General features: G+C 44.5%; 1 protein-coding gene across 3 annotated transcripts in view; it reads right to left on the bottom strand.

Moving 5' to 3' along the window:
* adam9 (ADAM metallopeptidase domain 9) overlaps positions 1 to 19,084 on the bottom strand; it is a 35,318-nt gene that overhangs the window by 11,502 nt on the left and 4,732 nt on the right. For all 3 annotated transcript variants that reach the window (XM_061259815.1, XM_061259816.1, XM_061259817.1), the window contains exons 2-7: positions 16,844 to 16,947; positions 12,403 to 12,461; positions 11,473 to 11,551; positions 3,107 to 3,183; positions 638 to 839; positions 198 to 263 (exon numbers count right to left, since the gene is read on the bottom strand). In XM_061259815.1, the coding sequence (XP_061115799.1) occupies positions 198 to 263; positions 638 to 839; positions 3,107 to 3,183; positions 11,473 to 11,551; positions 12,403 to 12,461; positions 16,844 to 16,947 (587 nt within the window). The remainder of the gene's footprint in view (positions 1 to 197; positions 264 to 637; positions 840 to 3,106; positions 3,184 to 11,472; positions 11,552 to 12,402; positions 12,462 to 16,843; positions 16,948 to 19,084) is intronic.

Here is a 19,084-nt window from a genome sequence, read left to right as displayed (position 1 = left end):
AACATCAGGAGAGAAGCAGGTTGCCCTCCTGTACTGTAACACATTTTATACCAACAGCCTGCGTGGAATCCACACATCAACAATTAAATTCATGTAACTTGTAAACGACGTGCATATAAACTAGTTATCTGCTGCAGTAGGCCTTGTCTTCTTGACTAAATCCCAGGAATACAGCACATAAGAGCCGGTCTACTCACTCTGTCATTGTCCACCACCAGTAGCAGCTCCACGTAGTGTGTCTGATGCAGCACTGCCCGTTTTCTCTAGAATAGCAGCAAACACAGACAGGGAGTCAGCAGCAGCAGGCCTGTATTAGCAGGATTAAGGATGCTGGCTTAATGCAGCTACTTCAGGGACAAAGGGTCTTGTGGCAGTGTCTGTGGGCAGAACCTTGTCCAGCCATGTTTCACATTCATAGTTCAGAGACAGCGCGCTTTGTTACTATAGCAAGCAGCTTCTCCTCCAACTTGTGAATTATGGAAACAAAATCTATGAATTAATAGAAACAAGTTGCCTAGTAGTAAAATAGTATCCTTGCCATGGCAACCTTTGGTCTTCATTTCAATCAACCAATCTCGGCGGTGCAACACTTCTGTATGAGAGTCAGGGGAGCTGAGAGTGGATTGCGCTCACTCACTCTGAGCAGGTGGCTGACGGGGACTGCACGCGGTTCGTGGTCGTGGTTGTGGTCATGGGTGTGGTCCGTCTCCGTGTGACCTGTCCCACACGTCAGCGGTTCTGTCCGCACGTCCTCCAGCCGGTACAGCAGGTGCTGGAAGCCAGTGGAGTTCCCCAGGGGCTCGATCCCGAAGCTCCCATTCTCCATGTGCAGGACACCCCTGGAGGTAGCAGCAGGCTAGTCAAGCACAGTCCCACAACGCCACACAGGCACAGTTCCAATAGGCCTGCGATAAAACTGTAGAGCAGTCTTAGCCAGCACATACTTAACAGAATAAATATGATGAAAGCTAGCTATCTTAATCAGACTGTTATCAACTGATTGTTGTTGCCTGAGCTGTAGCTGTATCCTTATCAAGGATGTGCTTGGATAAGGGCACCAGCTTAAGGCAGACCAACAGCCTGATAGCACAGGTCATTAACAGCCATACAGCACCTAATTGCGGTAACTGGAAATACCCCTTCATCAAGCCTCTCATACAGTACGTGCTGAAGCACAGTTTGTTCTCACTGGAAACTTGCTGACCTGAAACCAGGACCTGAAAACAGTTCAGAGAAACAGTTCTTAGAGCATGACAGGGAGCCCCTGTTGAGCTGCAGAATATATTAGATTGAGAGCACCATTATGTAATTTCAGTTCTCATTTGCGAGTATAAAGGGGCACTCAGCTGATTACGCCACCCAGGGCCAGCGCTACTGCGACACACTGCGACAGTGAAGGGCGCTCCGCAGAAGGAGGTGTGCCTCATTTCCATCTCTAACGAGGTCCAATCATATGTTTAAAAGGGGCCTCAGTGGCGGTACAGTACACCGAGCGGAATAACAGTGAACAGAAATGAGCTCCCCTTTCACAGGGAACAATAGCGGCCCTCCCTCTTCTCCCGCGGTCCAGCCCTCGCCCGGGCGAGGGGCCACAAACGGGGAGCGCGTGTGGCGTCAGGGAGATTTACCGGCTGCGCTGGCCTTGCTTCCAGGGCCTCTCCCCCACTGTGCGGGGAGAGCGGAAGGTTCCGGCCCTGTCAGAGGCAGGTGCCGTGCGGCCATCTTGCGGCGTTCACATTTTGACGGCACAAAAAAATGATATTCCGTATGTTAATACAGAACAGGTGACGACCGCATCGCTATAAGCTACGATAAAGATCATGTTAACTTTGCTATGGTGATTTGGTGGGATAGTTTCATTACACTGGACAGATGTTTAGTGTATACAAGCATGAATTGTGTTTGTGTTGGGTCAGGAACCCTGTATTAAACACTAAGCCACTGATGAATCATTCATAGGGAAGGCCATGCAGGAAATGCCCCTCACAATCAGGCCACCTGATCATTCCACTCACCTCCCAACCCTGTTTCCTCTGCTCATCACTGTAATTACGTACCCAGTGACCTTGCCAGTTAATTAACGCTTATCGTCATATTTATTTATTCATTTATTTATTTTTGTGTTATAATTAGAACCCTGACTTTGTAATGATAAAGTTCTATATAGGTTTTGAAATATTGAGCTTCAAAACATCAGCACAGCAAAACTGAAATGCAGGGCAGGTTTTCATAGATCAAATTGAATTCTATGAAATTGGCAGACAAACAACATATTTATAACAATAACTCATGTTTGCCAAACATGTCAGTTAGAACCTTATAATTCAAAGATTTCAAACTATTACTACTACTTTCATAATAATAATAATAATAATAATAATTATTATTATTATTATTATTATAATAATAATAATTATTATTATTATTATTATAATAATAATAATAATAATGAAAATTATATTTATGAGCCCATGACTGTAACAGTAGGGACCGTGACAGCCTAAGTGTGTGCTCTTTAGCGTTAGCGGTTCATGGTGGCCCACTACAGTCCGTTTTGGGTCAGCGCCCCCCACCCCCACCCCCCACCTTCACAGACCAGCGGTTTCTCTCTGGTCTGCAGAATAGTCCAATTGTGTGGCTCAATTCACACTGTGAGAAGAGCCGCCTTTTCCGGACAGTTCTACCACATTCAGCGTCCCACTAAACGCTGTCCTGGAAACACGGGGGAAAAGGACAGCTGGGCGTAATTAAATCTAATGACCTGCTGTTGTTATATAAGGTAGATGGGTTGAGGGGATTCGGTGTTAGTGAGTGCAGAAACAGCTCGTCTTCAACTCTCTCTGTCCCTCCAGCTGGCAGGAGAGGGAACCATGATAAGATGAGCAGGAATATGGACGTGAGCTTCACTTTGCTATCAGCCATGTCAGACTGTTAGCAGGTGAAAAGGCCATGCTGCATATGATGGGAGCTGATGAACAGGGGGGTGATTTGATGGGAGGGGGCCCTGGCATAATGAAGGGAGTCTGTTTTTGCTGAGATCAGCCAGTAATCCTGACCCCTGACCCCTGCCCCCCCCCCCCTCCCCCAGCCACGTCAACCCCCTTACCTCAGGCCTGTGCAGATACTCAGGGCCACAGACGAGCCCTCCATGTCCTCCACATAACCCTGGTAGTGACAGTGATCCTGCCAAGGAGAGAAGAGGGCAAAGGTCACTCTCACATGCCATACATGATCAAAGCGTCTGGATGGCAAACTGCCTTAACAGGGCCTGAGAGGACAGGACCAGATGATGATTCACTCAGTTGGCTTGCAGAGTAAAGGCAGACAACCACACAGCATGACGCTTTTTCAGGTTGAGGGGGGCTTATATGGAAGATTCATTCAGCAGAATTTTTTTTTTCCCCACACAGAGTGTGGTCACTGTGTGGAATAGCCTGCCAGGTCATGTAGTGCAGACAGAAACGCTAGGGGTTTTCAAAACCATGCCTGATACGGTGCTAGATACGACCTAGTTTTTATGTACATTAAGCATTAGGTACACTAGTTGTAGGAAAATGGCAAGCAGTGTTGGGTGAATGGGCTGTTCTCATTGTTATGTTATGTTTCACATTTTCATAATGGAATTCACTTTAAGCACAGCTTGTGTAGATGGCATCCTTGTGGTTGGCACACTGCTCAGATCTTTGTAACGGTAGCGTGTGTGTTTGGCAAGGGGTGGCTGCAGACAGGGACAGTGGGCGGTCTGAACTGTTCAGAGTCACAATGGGACCCACAGATGGCGGAGAAGAGAGGAAAAAGCAGATATAATTTTCCATAAAACCATGCCTTAAAGGAATAAGCAGTGTACTCATCCTGGGGGCTGATCAGGGGAGGAGCTAGAGCACATAAGCCCTCTGCCCCTCTCCCCACACTGTGTCGCCTTCCATGAGAAAACCTGGCAGCCTCTAGCGTGCAAACAACCGTATGATCTAATCGCCTTACTATTGATGTGTTGCACATGTGAAGTTTCTGGAAACAGCTGAGTAAAACTGCACTGCAGGTCTGCTGGAGTGTGGAGCTGGCCGTGTGTGTAGCTGGGTGTGTGTGTGGGGGGCTGGCTGCGCATGTGTACCTGGGTGGGTGTGTGTAGCTGTGTGTGTGTGTGTGTGTGGGGGCTGGCTGCATATGTGTACCAGGGTGGGTGTGTGTAGCTGTGTGTGTGTGTGTGTGTGTGTGTGTGTGTGGGGGCTGGCTGCATATGTGTACCTGGGTGGGTGTGTGTGTAGCTGGGTGTGTGTGTGTTGGGGGCTGGCTGCATATGTGTAGCTGGGTAGGTGTGTGTGTAGCTGTGTGTGTGTGTGGGGGGCTGGCTGCGTATGTGTACCTGGGTGGGTGTGTGTGTAGCTGGGTGTGTGTGTGTGGGGGGCTGGCCGCATATGTGTACCTTGCTGGGTGTGTATGTAGCTGGGTGTGTGCGTTCCACACTGCCATGTCCTGCGTAAGAAATGGCATCTGCTGCTGATGGGCAAACAAAGACCACTCAGCTCTCCCCATGTGGCCCGGCTGTACCTCCCTCTCCCACACCACACAAACCAGCCAGAAACAGGACACAACGACCCTGCTAGAGAAGCCTGAAGTGACAACTCCTAAAAATGTAATCCCTTAATCAGTTAATTCAGATAAATATTTGATTTATGATTTTGAATTAAGAATTTAATATTCAGCCCACTGAAGCCCTCTATGGCAGTCCTTGGACTGGGAGGGAGAATGGAGCAATCTGGACCCAAGCATACTTGTTAAATGTCAACATGCAGCCAGGCTTTATGATCTGATCAGCTAGAAGTGGACATAATTGCGCATCACTGCCAAGTGGGTGTCTGAGAATGCTAGCATCAATTGCAAATCAGTCTGCAGGGCTGCCAGCAATAGCCAACACCAACAAGGCCCAGATTCCATATCAGACCGTGGGACCCATCAACACAATAAAAGAACCTTAACAGGCAGCCCGGGCAACCTTGGTCTCACCCACCAAGCCTGTTCAATCTGCATAGGCTTTGAAGTGAATTTCCTGCTCTTGCGTTAGATAGTGTCTGGAGGTGTGTGGAGAGCGAGAGGAGGCGCTGGCCTCCTCCACACAAAGCGCTCAGTGTCAGGGGTGCGTGGGCTGTCTGATGAGCTGCTTGACGAGCAGACGTGTATGACGCTACAGGCTCCAAGCAGGATTATCAGACAGTTCCTGTGTCACTCCCATGAGACTACATACAAGACTTCCTGTCACACTGGGAATCACATTCCCAGCTTATAACCAACTTCCTGCTGTCACCTCCCTAGTGTGTGTTCATCCACTAGGAGTCAGCTTCCTGCTCCTTTAACCCCTCAAGTCTCACGGGCTGGGGTGTGGGTTTTTTTGCATTCATTCCTTTTTTCAAGGTGCAATTTCCAATCACTAAGGTAGCTACGTTTTTACTTGAAAGCGCTAAAACTCACGGTTATACCTGTATAACTTATTTTAAGATTTCATTGCTTTCGCAACAACAGTTCCTAAATGGAAACAAAATGAATAATAGTTTCTAATTCTAAAAAGCCACAATAATCTGAATCCATTCAAACACAGAAAATAAGTTTCCACTTCCACTGTGTTTCTGTGACTTTGTTTTAGTAATATTTAGAGTAATTAGAAAGCCCAAAGAGTTACCTTTCAGAAGAGACCAGGATTATGCCTGTAGTTAAAAGGGTTCAAGAATAGTAACCATTTCATTTTGGGTATGTCATTTTCAAGCTTGTGTCAAAAAAGGGGTGAACAGAATAATTTCAGTATTCTTCAGATCCAAACAAAAATCACCTCAAATAATTTACAATGCCCATAATTTTTTAAATACAGAAAGTGAAACTTCAGTTCTGTGATATCTACATTAATGGGTTCATCAAACAAAAGTAGCTATTAACAATCCACAACATCCTGCCAAATTGAATGTGTAGCCTTTCTGTCAAATTTATCAAAATACTGGAGAAACATGAAAATAAATTTGCAAGTGTATTTTATTAATCAGTTCACAACCCTAAATCTAGCGAACAGATCTTCATTAAAATTGAGGGGAATCAATGGAAAATGTCCCATAGGTGTGGAAGGAATGCAAGGTATCCTTCAATTAACCAGTCATGTTTATTCATACGAAAGGACCTCTTGCTAAACGACTGGACAAAGCAGCGAGCCCTCAAACCGCGAGAGCAAGACATTGTGTGCTGGCTGAGATGGCGTGTGCGGTGCCGACAATGGCAGATATTCTTCAGGGGGCAGTTGGGAATGACATGAGGCATTGTGGGTCGTGTCCACTCCCTCTGACAGGTCCGTCTCCCAGATGTGTGCAGCGTTTGTCATTCCTTTCTGGCACGCAGAAGCGCCCGTTGTATAGTGGGTGGTGACTAGGTTGTGAAGACAGCAAAAATAGGGAATGTCTGCATACCAACCGAGGGAGGGGGGGCTTGGCAAGAGAGGCTGTCGAGAGCACTCATCTCCTCAACAGACGGAAAAGTTTAGGTGGCGACAAAAGCCAGCCATGGAGCCTGCTTCCAAAGAAAATGTCTGGATTTAACTTGCGATGATGGCAAAATTCAACTCATGGACGAGATGTGTGGTGCAGTTTTTAGGACTGCTGACTCTGGAGCCATACAGAGTCATGATCCCTGCCTTTCTCTATCCGTTAATCTCTGTTCTCTACCTAAGAAGCCAAAGGTTTGAAAGGACCGTAGAATGTCCTGTTGGCCTTTACTTGAAAAAATAACACTGCACCAACATTTAACCCATTTTCATAGCCACCACTAAAACGTACTGTGGTAAAATAAAGGAGAATAAGTCGCTCCTTTGCCTGTATATGGTTTCTCGTTTCTCTGTTCCTGGAACAAACTGAACTCTCACACTGACGGGATCTGTCTGTGGGTTGTCAGTACTTGGAAAGGATGACTAACAGATTGTCTTTCCAGGGAGGTGTTAAAAGATGACCGAGAGGAAGAGAATCTGCTAATAACTCCTTCCCTTTTTTTCAGAAGCCTTTGAAACATATAAAACATACTATAACCATACCAGGCTTTCATGGTATAAAATGCATGTTCATTGAATTTGGTAGAGGAAAACATTACTGGTCCTCCACAGAAGAGAGAAGCAGACAATTCCAGTGGAAAGGAGATGGCCAGCTTTGTATTTGTGTACACTGCGAGAACCGGTCACAAGGCAGTTTGGTTCCTCCTTCTTCTTCCCTTACCGACAATGCCCCTTAGATCTTAGCTTTTAGCTTTTACTCACCGACACTTACTCACTTTTACTGACAGGACATGTGAATGCAATGTCCGGGTGATCATGTCAAGTAAACAGGAAATCCTTCATCTGTCAAGTGGAATATGAGCTTGTGATTCTAGTCATAAGAATTTAATTCCATTCATATTTCCTTCCTTCCTTCCTTGAGAAAGTATGCGATAAATAAACAATATTGCTCCAGCTTCTGAACTGAGCACTTCTGCTGTGCAGTTTTATTAAATCTATATTGTAGATTCGTGCAAGAATGCCCTTGGTAATGACTAGGGACTTCAAATGAATTCCCAAATCTAATTTAGTTTTATGGTCTTTAAATGAGTATGAGAACATATAAAGGCTTTTTGTCACAAATATATTACTGTATACCCTTAGCTGGCAGCACAAACAGCATAACGTTGAACTGTGAAAAACAGCTCTGTGGCCCGTCTATGTGGGTAGATTTGGTACCACATCTCCCTCTTTTCCACCACTTCTCGCCCACGGTGGGAAACACTCCTGAAAGAGCAGGAATACCCATGGCACACCACAGTAATCATCCCAGCATATATCCCAGGACCCGATGCAAAGACATCATAACAAAACCAAATACAGGCACAGAAAGCCTGGAGACACCGAGTGTAAAAATATTATAATGGAGGAGTGTTCATGTGTTTTATGAAGACAAGTGCAATAAAAATGCATGGGAAAGGCAGGAATCCAGTCAGCAAGCTCACTATATTACAGCCTTCACACATACTGTACTCTACAGCCCTGGAGCATAATCCAGGCCTACAGAGTGTGTGTGTGTGTGTGTGTGTATGCGTGTGTTTTTCACAGTTGTTTCGCTGTAATCTAAACCACCAATGGGATGACAGTCCCATGTGCTTATGGTCACACAGGAAGTGGTCAGCAAAGCCAGTGTCATTCTGACCATGCAAGTTTGCCTATTCTAGTGAGGTCTGTTCACCGAGTACTACAGGCCTGACATTAACATCATGACATCAGAGTAACATCCCAAACACCAGTCAAAAAGCCACCTTCCCAGCAGGTGTCTGAGAATGCTACTGTAGCATCAACTGCATGTCACCCTGTGGGTCAACATTCCATACGATATTGTCCATCCGCGTACCAGACAGGTGTGGCAGGCGAGCTTAGTCTCACTCATATTTTTCAGATCATGACTGATCTGACTGTTCAATCATCTTTGAAGTGAATTTCCTATTTTTGGGGTTCGCTCTTGTGGTAGATAGTGTCTTGAGGTTGTGGTCTCAGTGGCTCCTGGTACCATGGTAGGTGATATCGTTGTCACAATCAGTACAGGACTGGGAGCTGGTGACATCAGAATGACATCCCAAACACCAGTCAAAACAACTACCTTCACTGTCAGTAAAACGAGGAAACTGTTATCTGTTTATGTTCAGATTAAGCAGATTAACTTCAGCACTGATCATGCTTGTTCCCATGTAGCTTTTATGCAAGTTCAAATCACTGTAGGTGACTGTGCCAAAATGCCACTGTCACCAAAATGGTGGCCAAAGCTGCGCCTCTCTCACTAGTGTAAACTTCACAATTAGGAGGTACAATAAACCAAGAACCAAACATAGATTCCTAGGACTTGACCATTTAAGGTATACAGGTGGGGTATAAATTACATGTAAATTTGGAGTTGGAGGGAAGGGAAATATAAAGAACCTTCACCCAAGTCATTTGTGTGGCACAGTCTGGATGCCAAGGAAACTGGATTGATGAAAAAGGTAACATAATGAAACATTAGTTTTGTTTAGCATCACCTCAAACACTACACAAGAGAGTCAGTGATAACTAAGTATTTCTTTATTTACTCAAAAATGAAAAGATAACCTTGAACTAATTAAAAATATATATTAAAAAAATTGACCCATCTGTTCCTAAGTGTTAATTGTCTTCTTGTGCCAACTCAGTGAGAGGACCTGCTGGGACTCTGTGGGCAGATACATAGTACCATGTCCATCCTGACTGATAATAAAATGGTAATTTTTCTTAGTTTGGTGTACTAACAGTCAGCAAACTTTGACAGTATAATGCCAGTGACCATGATACTGAACTTTGCTAAACCCTGGTCACCCACACTCTCACACTAGGCCTACTTAGCAGAACATTTCCTTTCCAGGAAACCAAACAGCATGTCTGTATTCCAGTAATAAGCGTTAGTCATAATGTTAAATGTGAGTAGTAGTTAAAGGTGTAGTGCTGGAATATTTTCCCATATCCCCTATTCCCTATTCCCATATCCACAGCTGCATTGTATTCATATTGTGTTACTAGATTGAAGTTTGTCCTGTGGCCATTAAAGTAAGGTAAATGGGTACATTTTACACCAGTACACCGAGCCACACCGGCTCAATGTAGTTTGCGTTCATGAGATTTGGTCTGTTTACACAATTTCTAGACCTTCACTGGCCAGAGAATCAGAGAGTGTGTGTGTGTCTAGACAAAGCTGGACATTTTCTGGTTGACTGATGGGACCAGCGAACACAAAATTGGGAAAAAATGGGGGAACACGTGCAACTCATTGGTGGACATTACATCATCGACACTACTTTGGCAAAACTCAAAACGCTGAATTATAAACAAAGGGTATCAGATGACAACTATTATTTCTGGTGGATTCACAGGAGATAAGGCAATACCCATTATTCCACTCAATACTTTTATTTTCATCACCAAATGTAATCTTAGCATGCCAGACACACAGCCCATGTAGGATCAAAGTAAAAGATGTCCCTGCTGGTAAAAGGTAATCTGATTTGATATGAAGACAAGAAGAAACAGGAACACATCCTGTGGAGCTTCCCTTGTCCAACAGAAACTGATTGAATTACCGTAGGAATGTTCAGACACGCACATTTCCCGCTCTCGCAGTACCTCTCTCTGAGCTGACAGATACATTTTCTTGTCTTGTTAATGCTACCCACACACTGACTCCTAGCACACATCAGACAGAGACTGGAGAGAGAGAGTCATTTAAGGTAGATGTTAATTCTGCAGTCATTAAGCAAACTTCATGTCAAACTATATCCTCTCACCACTGCCGTCCAATGGCAGGATTATGTCAGTCTCCACAAGTATGCCTGATTCAAATATTGCAGTGCCATGTCAGTAAAAGGCAACAAACTGTTAGCTCAGTGCAAGGCAACAAACAGTTTGCTCAGTAAAAGGCAACTAACTGTTAGCTCAGTACAAGGCAATACAATTCTCAGTAAAAGGCAACTAACTGTTAGCTCAGTGCAAGGCAATAAACAGTTATCTCAGTAAAAGGCAACTAACTGTTAGCTTAGTACAAGGCAATAAAGTTATCTCAGTAAAAGGCAACTAACTGTTAGCTCAGTAAAAGGCAACTAACCGTTAGCTCAGTACACGGCAACAAACCGTTAGCTCAGTACATGGCAACAAACACTTCGCCTTTTTGTGGCTGCTCAAACCACCTTGCTGTGGATGCTTTAATCTCACTTCACAAATAACGTGGGATGAGCTACAAGGTGTGATGTGCTGGGACAACAAACAAGACTCTTATTCATAGCAGGAGTGCTCTGACACCTGCTTAATATAGAAATGAAAAGTCACACTGATTTCAGATAACAAGTGGTGTCACACTCTACGCCTGTGTGAGGAGGCTTCTATTTTCAACTAAACAATTTCCTCTTGTCAACAACATTGGTGTCACCACTAAAATAAAATGGTTCTATTCAAGTAACATTGGATCTGGAAATGAAATCACATCACTGCAAAAAATTGTTTTTATAGTTGACTATTTTTTTAAATTTTCTTAACTAGTGCTTTAGTCTTGTAATGTTACTGTGTGATTGATAAGTGAAATGTTCTTACCCCATTGGCAAGCTTGTGTGAAATGAGTAATACTGTAACCACATTGGCAATATTTGTGGTCGTTTTTAGCAAAAACAGAAAGCAACAGAAATAAGATAAGTCTAAACATAAGACTAAAATACTTTTTGTTTTAGCAGTGCAATGGAGTTGGTATCCATACCATATGGCCAATTAACACCTGTCATGTGGATAGATTGTGTCAGCCAAAAAGAGGCCCTGAATGCTTTTGTTGGTACTTTCTAGCTCTCTGCCAGGGATAGGAATAGCCCAGGCCCAAACATTTCCATGTAAACAAACAGCTGAACGCACGCTGGCCACTGCGTTCCTGGCGCTTTTCTTACCTGCACGCGGGGCCTCTCTGTAACCAGAGCGCCATCCTTTCCGTACGAGTACACGGTGAAGTCATCCGGAAGCAGGAGCCTGCAGGACCAGACAGGGCAGTTAGCCTCAGCTTGGGGACGGAAACTTCCACAGCCCCCTTCTGAAGCAATCCCTTCGCCAGACACACACATGCCAGAAAACTCTGGTGGGGGGGGAGAGCGGCTCGCACACATCGGGTGACCCCCCTCCGCCCCGCTGGATGCTGGAGGTGAGCATCTGGTGTTTGTCTTGAGTACGTCACCCAGAGCCGCGAGTGCAGCGGGTGATCTGGACGTGCAGGACGGCCATGATTAATCCACAACGGTGCTTTGATCTGGGCCCGGCTGCGGGAAATGACTGCTCCTGGCAGAAGGGTGGCAACGCGGGCGAGTGACTCACCTCGATTTCACACAGGGCCGGCGCAAGGACGAGAACCTCAGGGCGTAACGCTAAGGACAAACTAAAGAAGGGCTCCTCCTTTACTGTACATCAACGATTCTGCTGGGATCACCTGCACTACTGACATCACCAACTGCCACTCTTTCTGCTGGGATCACCTGCACTACTGACATCACTAACTGCCACTCTTTATGATGTGATGACATCACTAACTGCCACTCTCTCTTGACTCCATCCTCTGAATTATCGGCAGCTGATCCCAGTTCTCAGGCTGAGCTATTTTCCAGTCACACGAGTGAGTAATGCAACGCATTCCAGCAGGGCACAAGCAATCATTTGTACCATAGAAATATTTTTCCCCTTGGGAATGGATTTTATACAGCGTAATTGTAGTCATTCCTTAAGGCGTATTCTGCTGGCTTTGCCATCAACTGTGAGCCTCCTCTTTATACAATGCATGACAAGTTCTTTAGAAAAAGAAATGTATCCATGTAATTAAAAGTCACACTCACTCGTTCTTCTCCAGGACGACCTTGTGGTCCTTCCCCTGGGCATGGATGACATAGGAGACCTTCAAACAGAAATACACAAACATTCATTACGCTGTTAGTCTTCATTAGCAATATTTAAACAATGGCTGCTCTAGGCCTGCCCAAGGTGACCGTTAGCGATGGTTTAGAGAGCGTTTACTATGACCCGAGGCTAGCGTGATGCATCCATCACCGCGGGGGCGTTCGCACGTGTCTCGGTGGGCGTGCAACACCATCGCTGTAAATAATCTCACCTCACAGCCCCCGTGCCCACCGGTCGGCTAACGCACACAAGCCAAGGTCCTCCCGCGCCTCCAGAGCCTGCAAAGCAGCCGGCTCCTTCCGCTAACGGACCGCCGGATATGCAGAGGACACGCAGTGAACCGAAGGCTGGGTCATAACGAGCGGGCCTTTGACCCGCCCTGAGTTACACGGCTGGTTTAACTACAGCACTGGGGGACTGGGCCTGCTGCAGCTGTGTGGGGTGGACTGAAAAAAAAAAGGCTCTCAACAAGTGTTTCAGTCTTGCAATGAATCTTAAAGTCTCTCAAGTACAAGAATTGTGTTTTAAGTTACTGTTTGCTTGACAAGTTAAGCTGTCTTACCCCATTGATAAATCTTGGTACGGATAAAGGATGAAAAAGTCTACAATGAGCTGAGACCTTTGGACTCAAGATTTGCAAAAGGGGTGAGACAATTTCACTCATAACTTAAAACAAGCAAAAGCAAATATTTTACTCCTACGAAAGCAAATAAGATTTTTCATCTCATTACAAGTCTAAAACACTTGTTAAGACAGTCTTTTTCGCAGCGTGTTTGCATTCTACACAGCAAAATGGAGGGCAAACAAAAACACAGGTTATTTGAAACTGAGAGAGGAGCATAACTGGATGAGAGCAGGGTGAGGAGGAAGACGAGGAAGCACCTCCTGCCAAGAACGCCTCCGTTGCTCGGATGGCCTCATGCCAGGGGCACAGCCCCAGCAGAGGAGGGGCAGGAGGCGGCATTAAGGTCGTGCCAGGACAGAAGCAACTGCTTCTGCTGCCCTGCTCTCTGCCACACTCCTCCATCACCCCCACTCAGTGACTCACCTCATACACCCACAGAGACTGCCCTCGCCTCCAGCCACTTACTGTACTCAGCCCACACTAATTCCATTATGCTTACGGTCCCACCCACTTAATGCAGCAGGTGTCTCATGTATAAGGACGTAAATATCTCTGGCTTTATCCACACTATAAGGGAGCCATTAAAAGGGTTTATCACATTTAGATGAACATTTTACGGAAGTAAGCATGACAAAAATCAAATTCCAGGGACACAGGCCAGTTAGTTATTATAAAGTGAGTTTGTCATATGCGTAGTGATCATGTGACACAAAGTGTGTGATTTCATATAAAAGCAGCAGAAAACCAAATATAGAACCCATATAACAAGGATAAATGGGCCCATCTATCCAATTTAGCTGAAGAATGACAAGGACACATCCTGAAGGACTGAAGGACTGAACATGGACAATCTCAGCCACAGAGACTGCAGTGACAACATTGGCAAAAGTCAACACAGCCATAAGTTATGCTGATAGAAACATGAAATTAAAGAGCTCTAGAAAAATAAAGAGTGTGTGGAATTATCAAGGCTCAATTCCTGGGTAAAGCCAACAGTTAATATTTTTTCAAAAGGCAGCTTTTGGAGAACAGTAAAGTTCTGAAGCCAGGAGACCAAGGTCGCCAACCAATAAACACAGGACACAAAAGAGCATTCCTGGATTTTCCGGCTTAATGTTTGTTAAGTCTTATCAGACACTTAAGCTGTTTATTCATGGTCAAGAAATATGAAGAGCAACTTCACTGTGTTCATTTTGCCAAGAAAAAATCCCCAACATACTGTTCTTCAGATACCCAACCAGAAAAAAAGAAAAACCCTGAGTGGGACCCAAACAAAATAATGAACAGTGAAAACTGTAAACTGATCGGCTAAATGGAAACAGTCAAACAAACTTACGCTGAAAGCTGATCTGTAAACAACACATTTCCTCAACATTGAGTTCCAGCACTAAGTCCGGTTCAATCGATGCAAGCTGACTGGGAGGTGCGGCAAGCTGAACCGCTCCCGTTAGTGTGCGCTTCTGCAGAGCCAAACACATGGCAGGTCTTATTAGCGTCCCCCACACGGACTGGGCACCTGTTTCTGACAGATGGTTCCTGTGGCGCTTCTGGAACTAAACTGCAAAAGGAGGTGTTTTTGAGTCAGTGGTGAGGTGGAATGTTCCAGAGGCCGGTACAGTCTGAGCCAAAAAAGCAAAGTGTCACTTTCTCCCCATTTCCCTTGACTCAGAGGTACAGCCTGTAAGTATTTGGACAGTGACACAATTTTATTATTTTTTTTTGCCTCTGTACTCAAGCACATTGGATTTGAAATACAACAAAAATGAGGTTAAACTGCAGACTGTCAGTTTAATTTGAGGGTATTTACATCCATAATCAGTGATCCGTGTAGGAATTACAGGAATTACACAGTCCTCCTGTTTTGGGGGACCAAAGGCAATTGGGCAATTGTTTTTTAACAAAAGTGTTATGTTATATCGTTAATTTATGCATGACAAAGCAAATGTCAATGCCAGTAAAGCAGGCCATCATGGGGTGGAAAAATCTGAAAAAAATTATCAGAGACAGCCAAAAGACTGGGTGTGTCAAAAGAAACTGTTTTGTACATTGTTAAGCAAAAACACGATGTACACACACACAACCAAGCAGTTTGGCGGGGAAGAAAAGTGAAACCGTCCTCAAAGGCCAACTCAACTTCCTGACCTGATTCTAACTGAACATGCTTTTCACTCACTTCAGACAAGACTGGAGGCAAAAATCCCCTGACACCAACAGGAACTGAAGATGGCTGCATTGTAGGTCTGGCAGAGGAACCCAAGGGAAGTTGTGATGTGATGTGACCCAGCGTCTTGTGATGTCTGGGTTTCAAAATTTAGGTAGTCATTAAAGGCAAAGGATTTGTAATCAAGTACGAAATGTCACAACTTTTTTTCAAGATTATGTTAAGTCATACAGTTACTTTTAGGGCTTATTTCAATCCAACGTGCTGAGCCAGAACAACAAAACTTGTGTCACTGTCCAAACACTGTCCAATATGGACTGTACTATATGAGTACATGGGGTGAGGGTGGAGGTTACAGCCCCCTGACACACCCGACACCACCACTGGTTCAACTGATCCAGGCACTGAAAGCTCCAGTAGAGCCATTCCCAAAACAGCAACATTCCCCACTGCCACATCAGGAAAGCAGGAGAAATCCCCCTTTTCTGTCAGCGCCAGATAAGTTCTCTCTGATCAAACAGCCGTCAGGCACGGACTATTTTCCGTATCGCCCTCTACATGTTTGAGCAGTGAGCCTGTTGGAACAAGCCAAGCAGACACACAGCACTCCTAATCTGGGCCCCTGGGGGGGGGGGGGGGGGGGGGGGAGAGAAAGCTGGCTCACTCACCCACCTCCCTAAACTGAGACCCGGAGCTGGAACTCCACTAGGCAGTGCCTGCAAGCCTTGGCTCCAGCACACATACCTGTCATAGCACTGAACACGCTCTTACAACTTCCCAAAGCAAATGGAGACACAGGCAGAATTCACTGGCGAGGGGCATTATTCAAATTTAAGAAATGTGTGCCAGAACTGTATCAGTCTGTTTGAGGAAATGCTCCCTGTTGCCCAGTTGTCTTTAACCTGGCAAAGCCCAAGCTGAAGAGGATGTTACTATGGACTAGATAACCCCGGGGATACTTCCTGCTGGATTTTATGCCAACACAGCTATGGGAAAGCCCAGTGCCCAGTCGAGAGAAAGCGGCCAGCAGGAAACCCATAATCAGCAAAGACTGGACATTCACTGAAGAAAAACAAAACCACAGTGCTGCCCCAGGAGGACAGCAGTACCCTGCTCTGGGAGTCAGCCATCTTAAACGCTGTTCCAAACCCTACTATATGCACTTAAAATGCATGCCTACATTCAGGCGACACTGAACGTAGCCTGGAATTGTGTTGGAATAATAAATATCCAGAATGAAAACTATTGGAATTCATCTTTACAACATAAAATAACTGCCACATCCGCATTATTTGATAGTATGACAATGTTTAACTGCAGTGATCATTCACCTTAAATGTAATAACTATGTATACAATGTAAATCTGGCAGAACATGGCAGGTATCACACAAGGTTGATAAGTGGTGAGCATATCGGATGCATCATTACTTTGAATACCTCTGAAGTCTAAGTTATTGCTTCTGCCCTAAAATGAGTGAACCACAGAACAGGACACAGCCTGAGGGCATAGGGTGCATACATAATTGTGTGATCTGGACCATCTGTGGAGCAGGCCTGGGAAAGTAGCGCTGTAGTTTCGCTCTGGGGACATACCGTGCCTGAGGTCACTCCATCCAGGTCTCTCCTCTGCTTCCCTATCCGTCTGGGGACAGTCACTTCATATGCAGACAGCTGGGAGGTCTGGTGTGAGGCTGAGCCTGGGGGTTACATTAGAGAAACAGTGAGAGGCTGAATGGGCTAAAGCTACACAAAGCTCTTTCAAATAAACAAAGCAAACAAATTCCAACGGTAAATTCACCTACACATTCAGTTCCAAACACGGAAAAGGCATTCTACTTTTCAAAATTTCCCTATTTATTTTGCTGTATATTAATCACGTTATCAACAATTATCAACAATTCTGCATGGGGCAGACCATTTATTTGTGTTAAGTGCTGTGATTGTACTGTCTATTCGAACAGCACTTTGGCTGTTCTACACTGCAGGATGCAACAGAACTGATTTGTCAGCAGGTTGGACCAGTGTTACACTGCCATTTTCCTGGGGTGAGAGGGCAGGGGAAAAGAGTACAATGCATGAGACATCCCCTGCAAGAGCCCAGAATAACTGAGACAGCATTGGCAGCTCTGTCCGGCCCAAGGTTTTTCACAACTGGACAGCAGCCAGACTCAGGCCTGGCCTACTCTGCCAGTACTGTGCTCACAGTGGGCACTCAGGCCCCTGGTGTGTGGATGACCGTCCTTCTCCACAAATGTTATATTACAAACTCTGGTTTTTTTGCTCTTTTTTTTTTTCAAGTATTCCCATTTTGGCATATAGCTTGCTATTTTTGTTCCCCCTTATCGAAGTCGGCAATCTTGCAACTGAAATTCATTTGCTGGAATGGCAGTGTACTGTTTGTTAGCAGCACCTTGCTGTAACTGAAAAATATTTTGTTGGAAATATGAATTAATTAAATGATGTTTACATGCAGTCTAATAGAGGCACATTCAAAGTCTGTTGCAGGCTGCTGAGGAATATCCAATGCTATTTACAATGAAAGGTCTCCTAGCAGCCATCAGCCCTAGTATATATACAAATCATAAAAAACAAAAAAGGCCTATTTTCACAGAATTGGGGAAAAATCATGTTTCTCGAAACAAACTAGGACATGGTTTGGATTTAAAGTTAAAGTTGGACTGTCGAGTTAAATATAGCATGTTTTCCTTAAGAAAGCCAATGCTGCCAATGCAAATAAGGACCAGAATTTGCATATGAATTCGCTATACAGCCAACTAAAGAGGCTTCTCAGCTCCATGCCAGACCTATGGGTCCATTTCAGAGGCATTACTTTGTTAAATCATTCAATGAATTAAGGCCAAATCTCATTAAATGTCATTTGTGCATCAAATGAGGGTATCAGACGTGTGTTGGAGTTGACTTTCACAGAAAAGATGCCTCCGACCCTGTCCCTCCAGGCTGCTGTCAGGCATTCACCAGATACCTGAAGGAGCAGCTGGCCCTCCGCTTCGAACCTATTCATCATAAACTGGAAGCCAGAATTCTGGAGAAGTCAAGGTTGTAAACTATAATCCACATATTCTCAATTCAGACAGAATGAGGATACTTGAAATTAATTCCACAATTTAAAACGGCAGACATAAATATGGCTTGAGAACTGCCGCGGTCATGGAGGCTTTTGTGTGGGAAAAGCCTGAATTCCTGAGTCTCAGAGAAGGCCCTTTAAATAAAGAATGGGGTTTGGCTGAAGACTTTCAGGGGAAATGCTTTTCCACTTATAAGCTGCCTATATTATGAGTCAATTCATAGAAGTCAAAAATAATTATTAAAACGAAAAACGTTAGAACTATGGAGTTGATTAGACCTTAATCTTGTGTCACTTATCAGGGTTGAAAGTAACTGTGGGAATCTTACCAAGATTTGGATAAATATTCCCTCTGGGAAAAGAAATGTACCCGACCGGACAATTAAACTTTAAATAACAATGAAAAAGTTTAATCTTTAAATTTTTTGGAAAAGATGACACATGGGTAATTCTTTATCTTGTTCTCAGACACATTGTGACAGTCACCCAAACCACAACTGGTTTCACTGTTTAAGTATGGGTTCTCTAGAACCCATCTATATTTAGATGTAACACAAACTTTCACATTGACATGGGCACCTGGAAATTCTGAGGGAATATAGGGTTGTATCAGACACCCTTTTTGTCAATATGTTGTCAAAAAAAGAATTATCTTTGTTTTGCCCTCATGCTGCCAAACAAGGAGAAAACAAACATAATTATTCTGTTGACAATGTATTGACAAAAGGCTATCTGATACAACCCTATAA

The sequence above is a fragment of the Conger conger genome, chromosome 11 (assembly GCF_963514075.1).
Source record: "Conger conger chromosome 11, fConCon1.1, whole genome shotgun sequence".
Lineage (NCBI taxonomy): Eukaryota > Metazoa > Chordata > Actinopteri > Anguilliformes > Congridae > Conger > Conger conger.
This window is presented reverse-complemented; position numbering and strand designations above follow the sequence as displayed.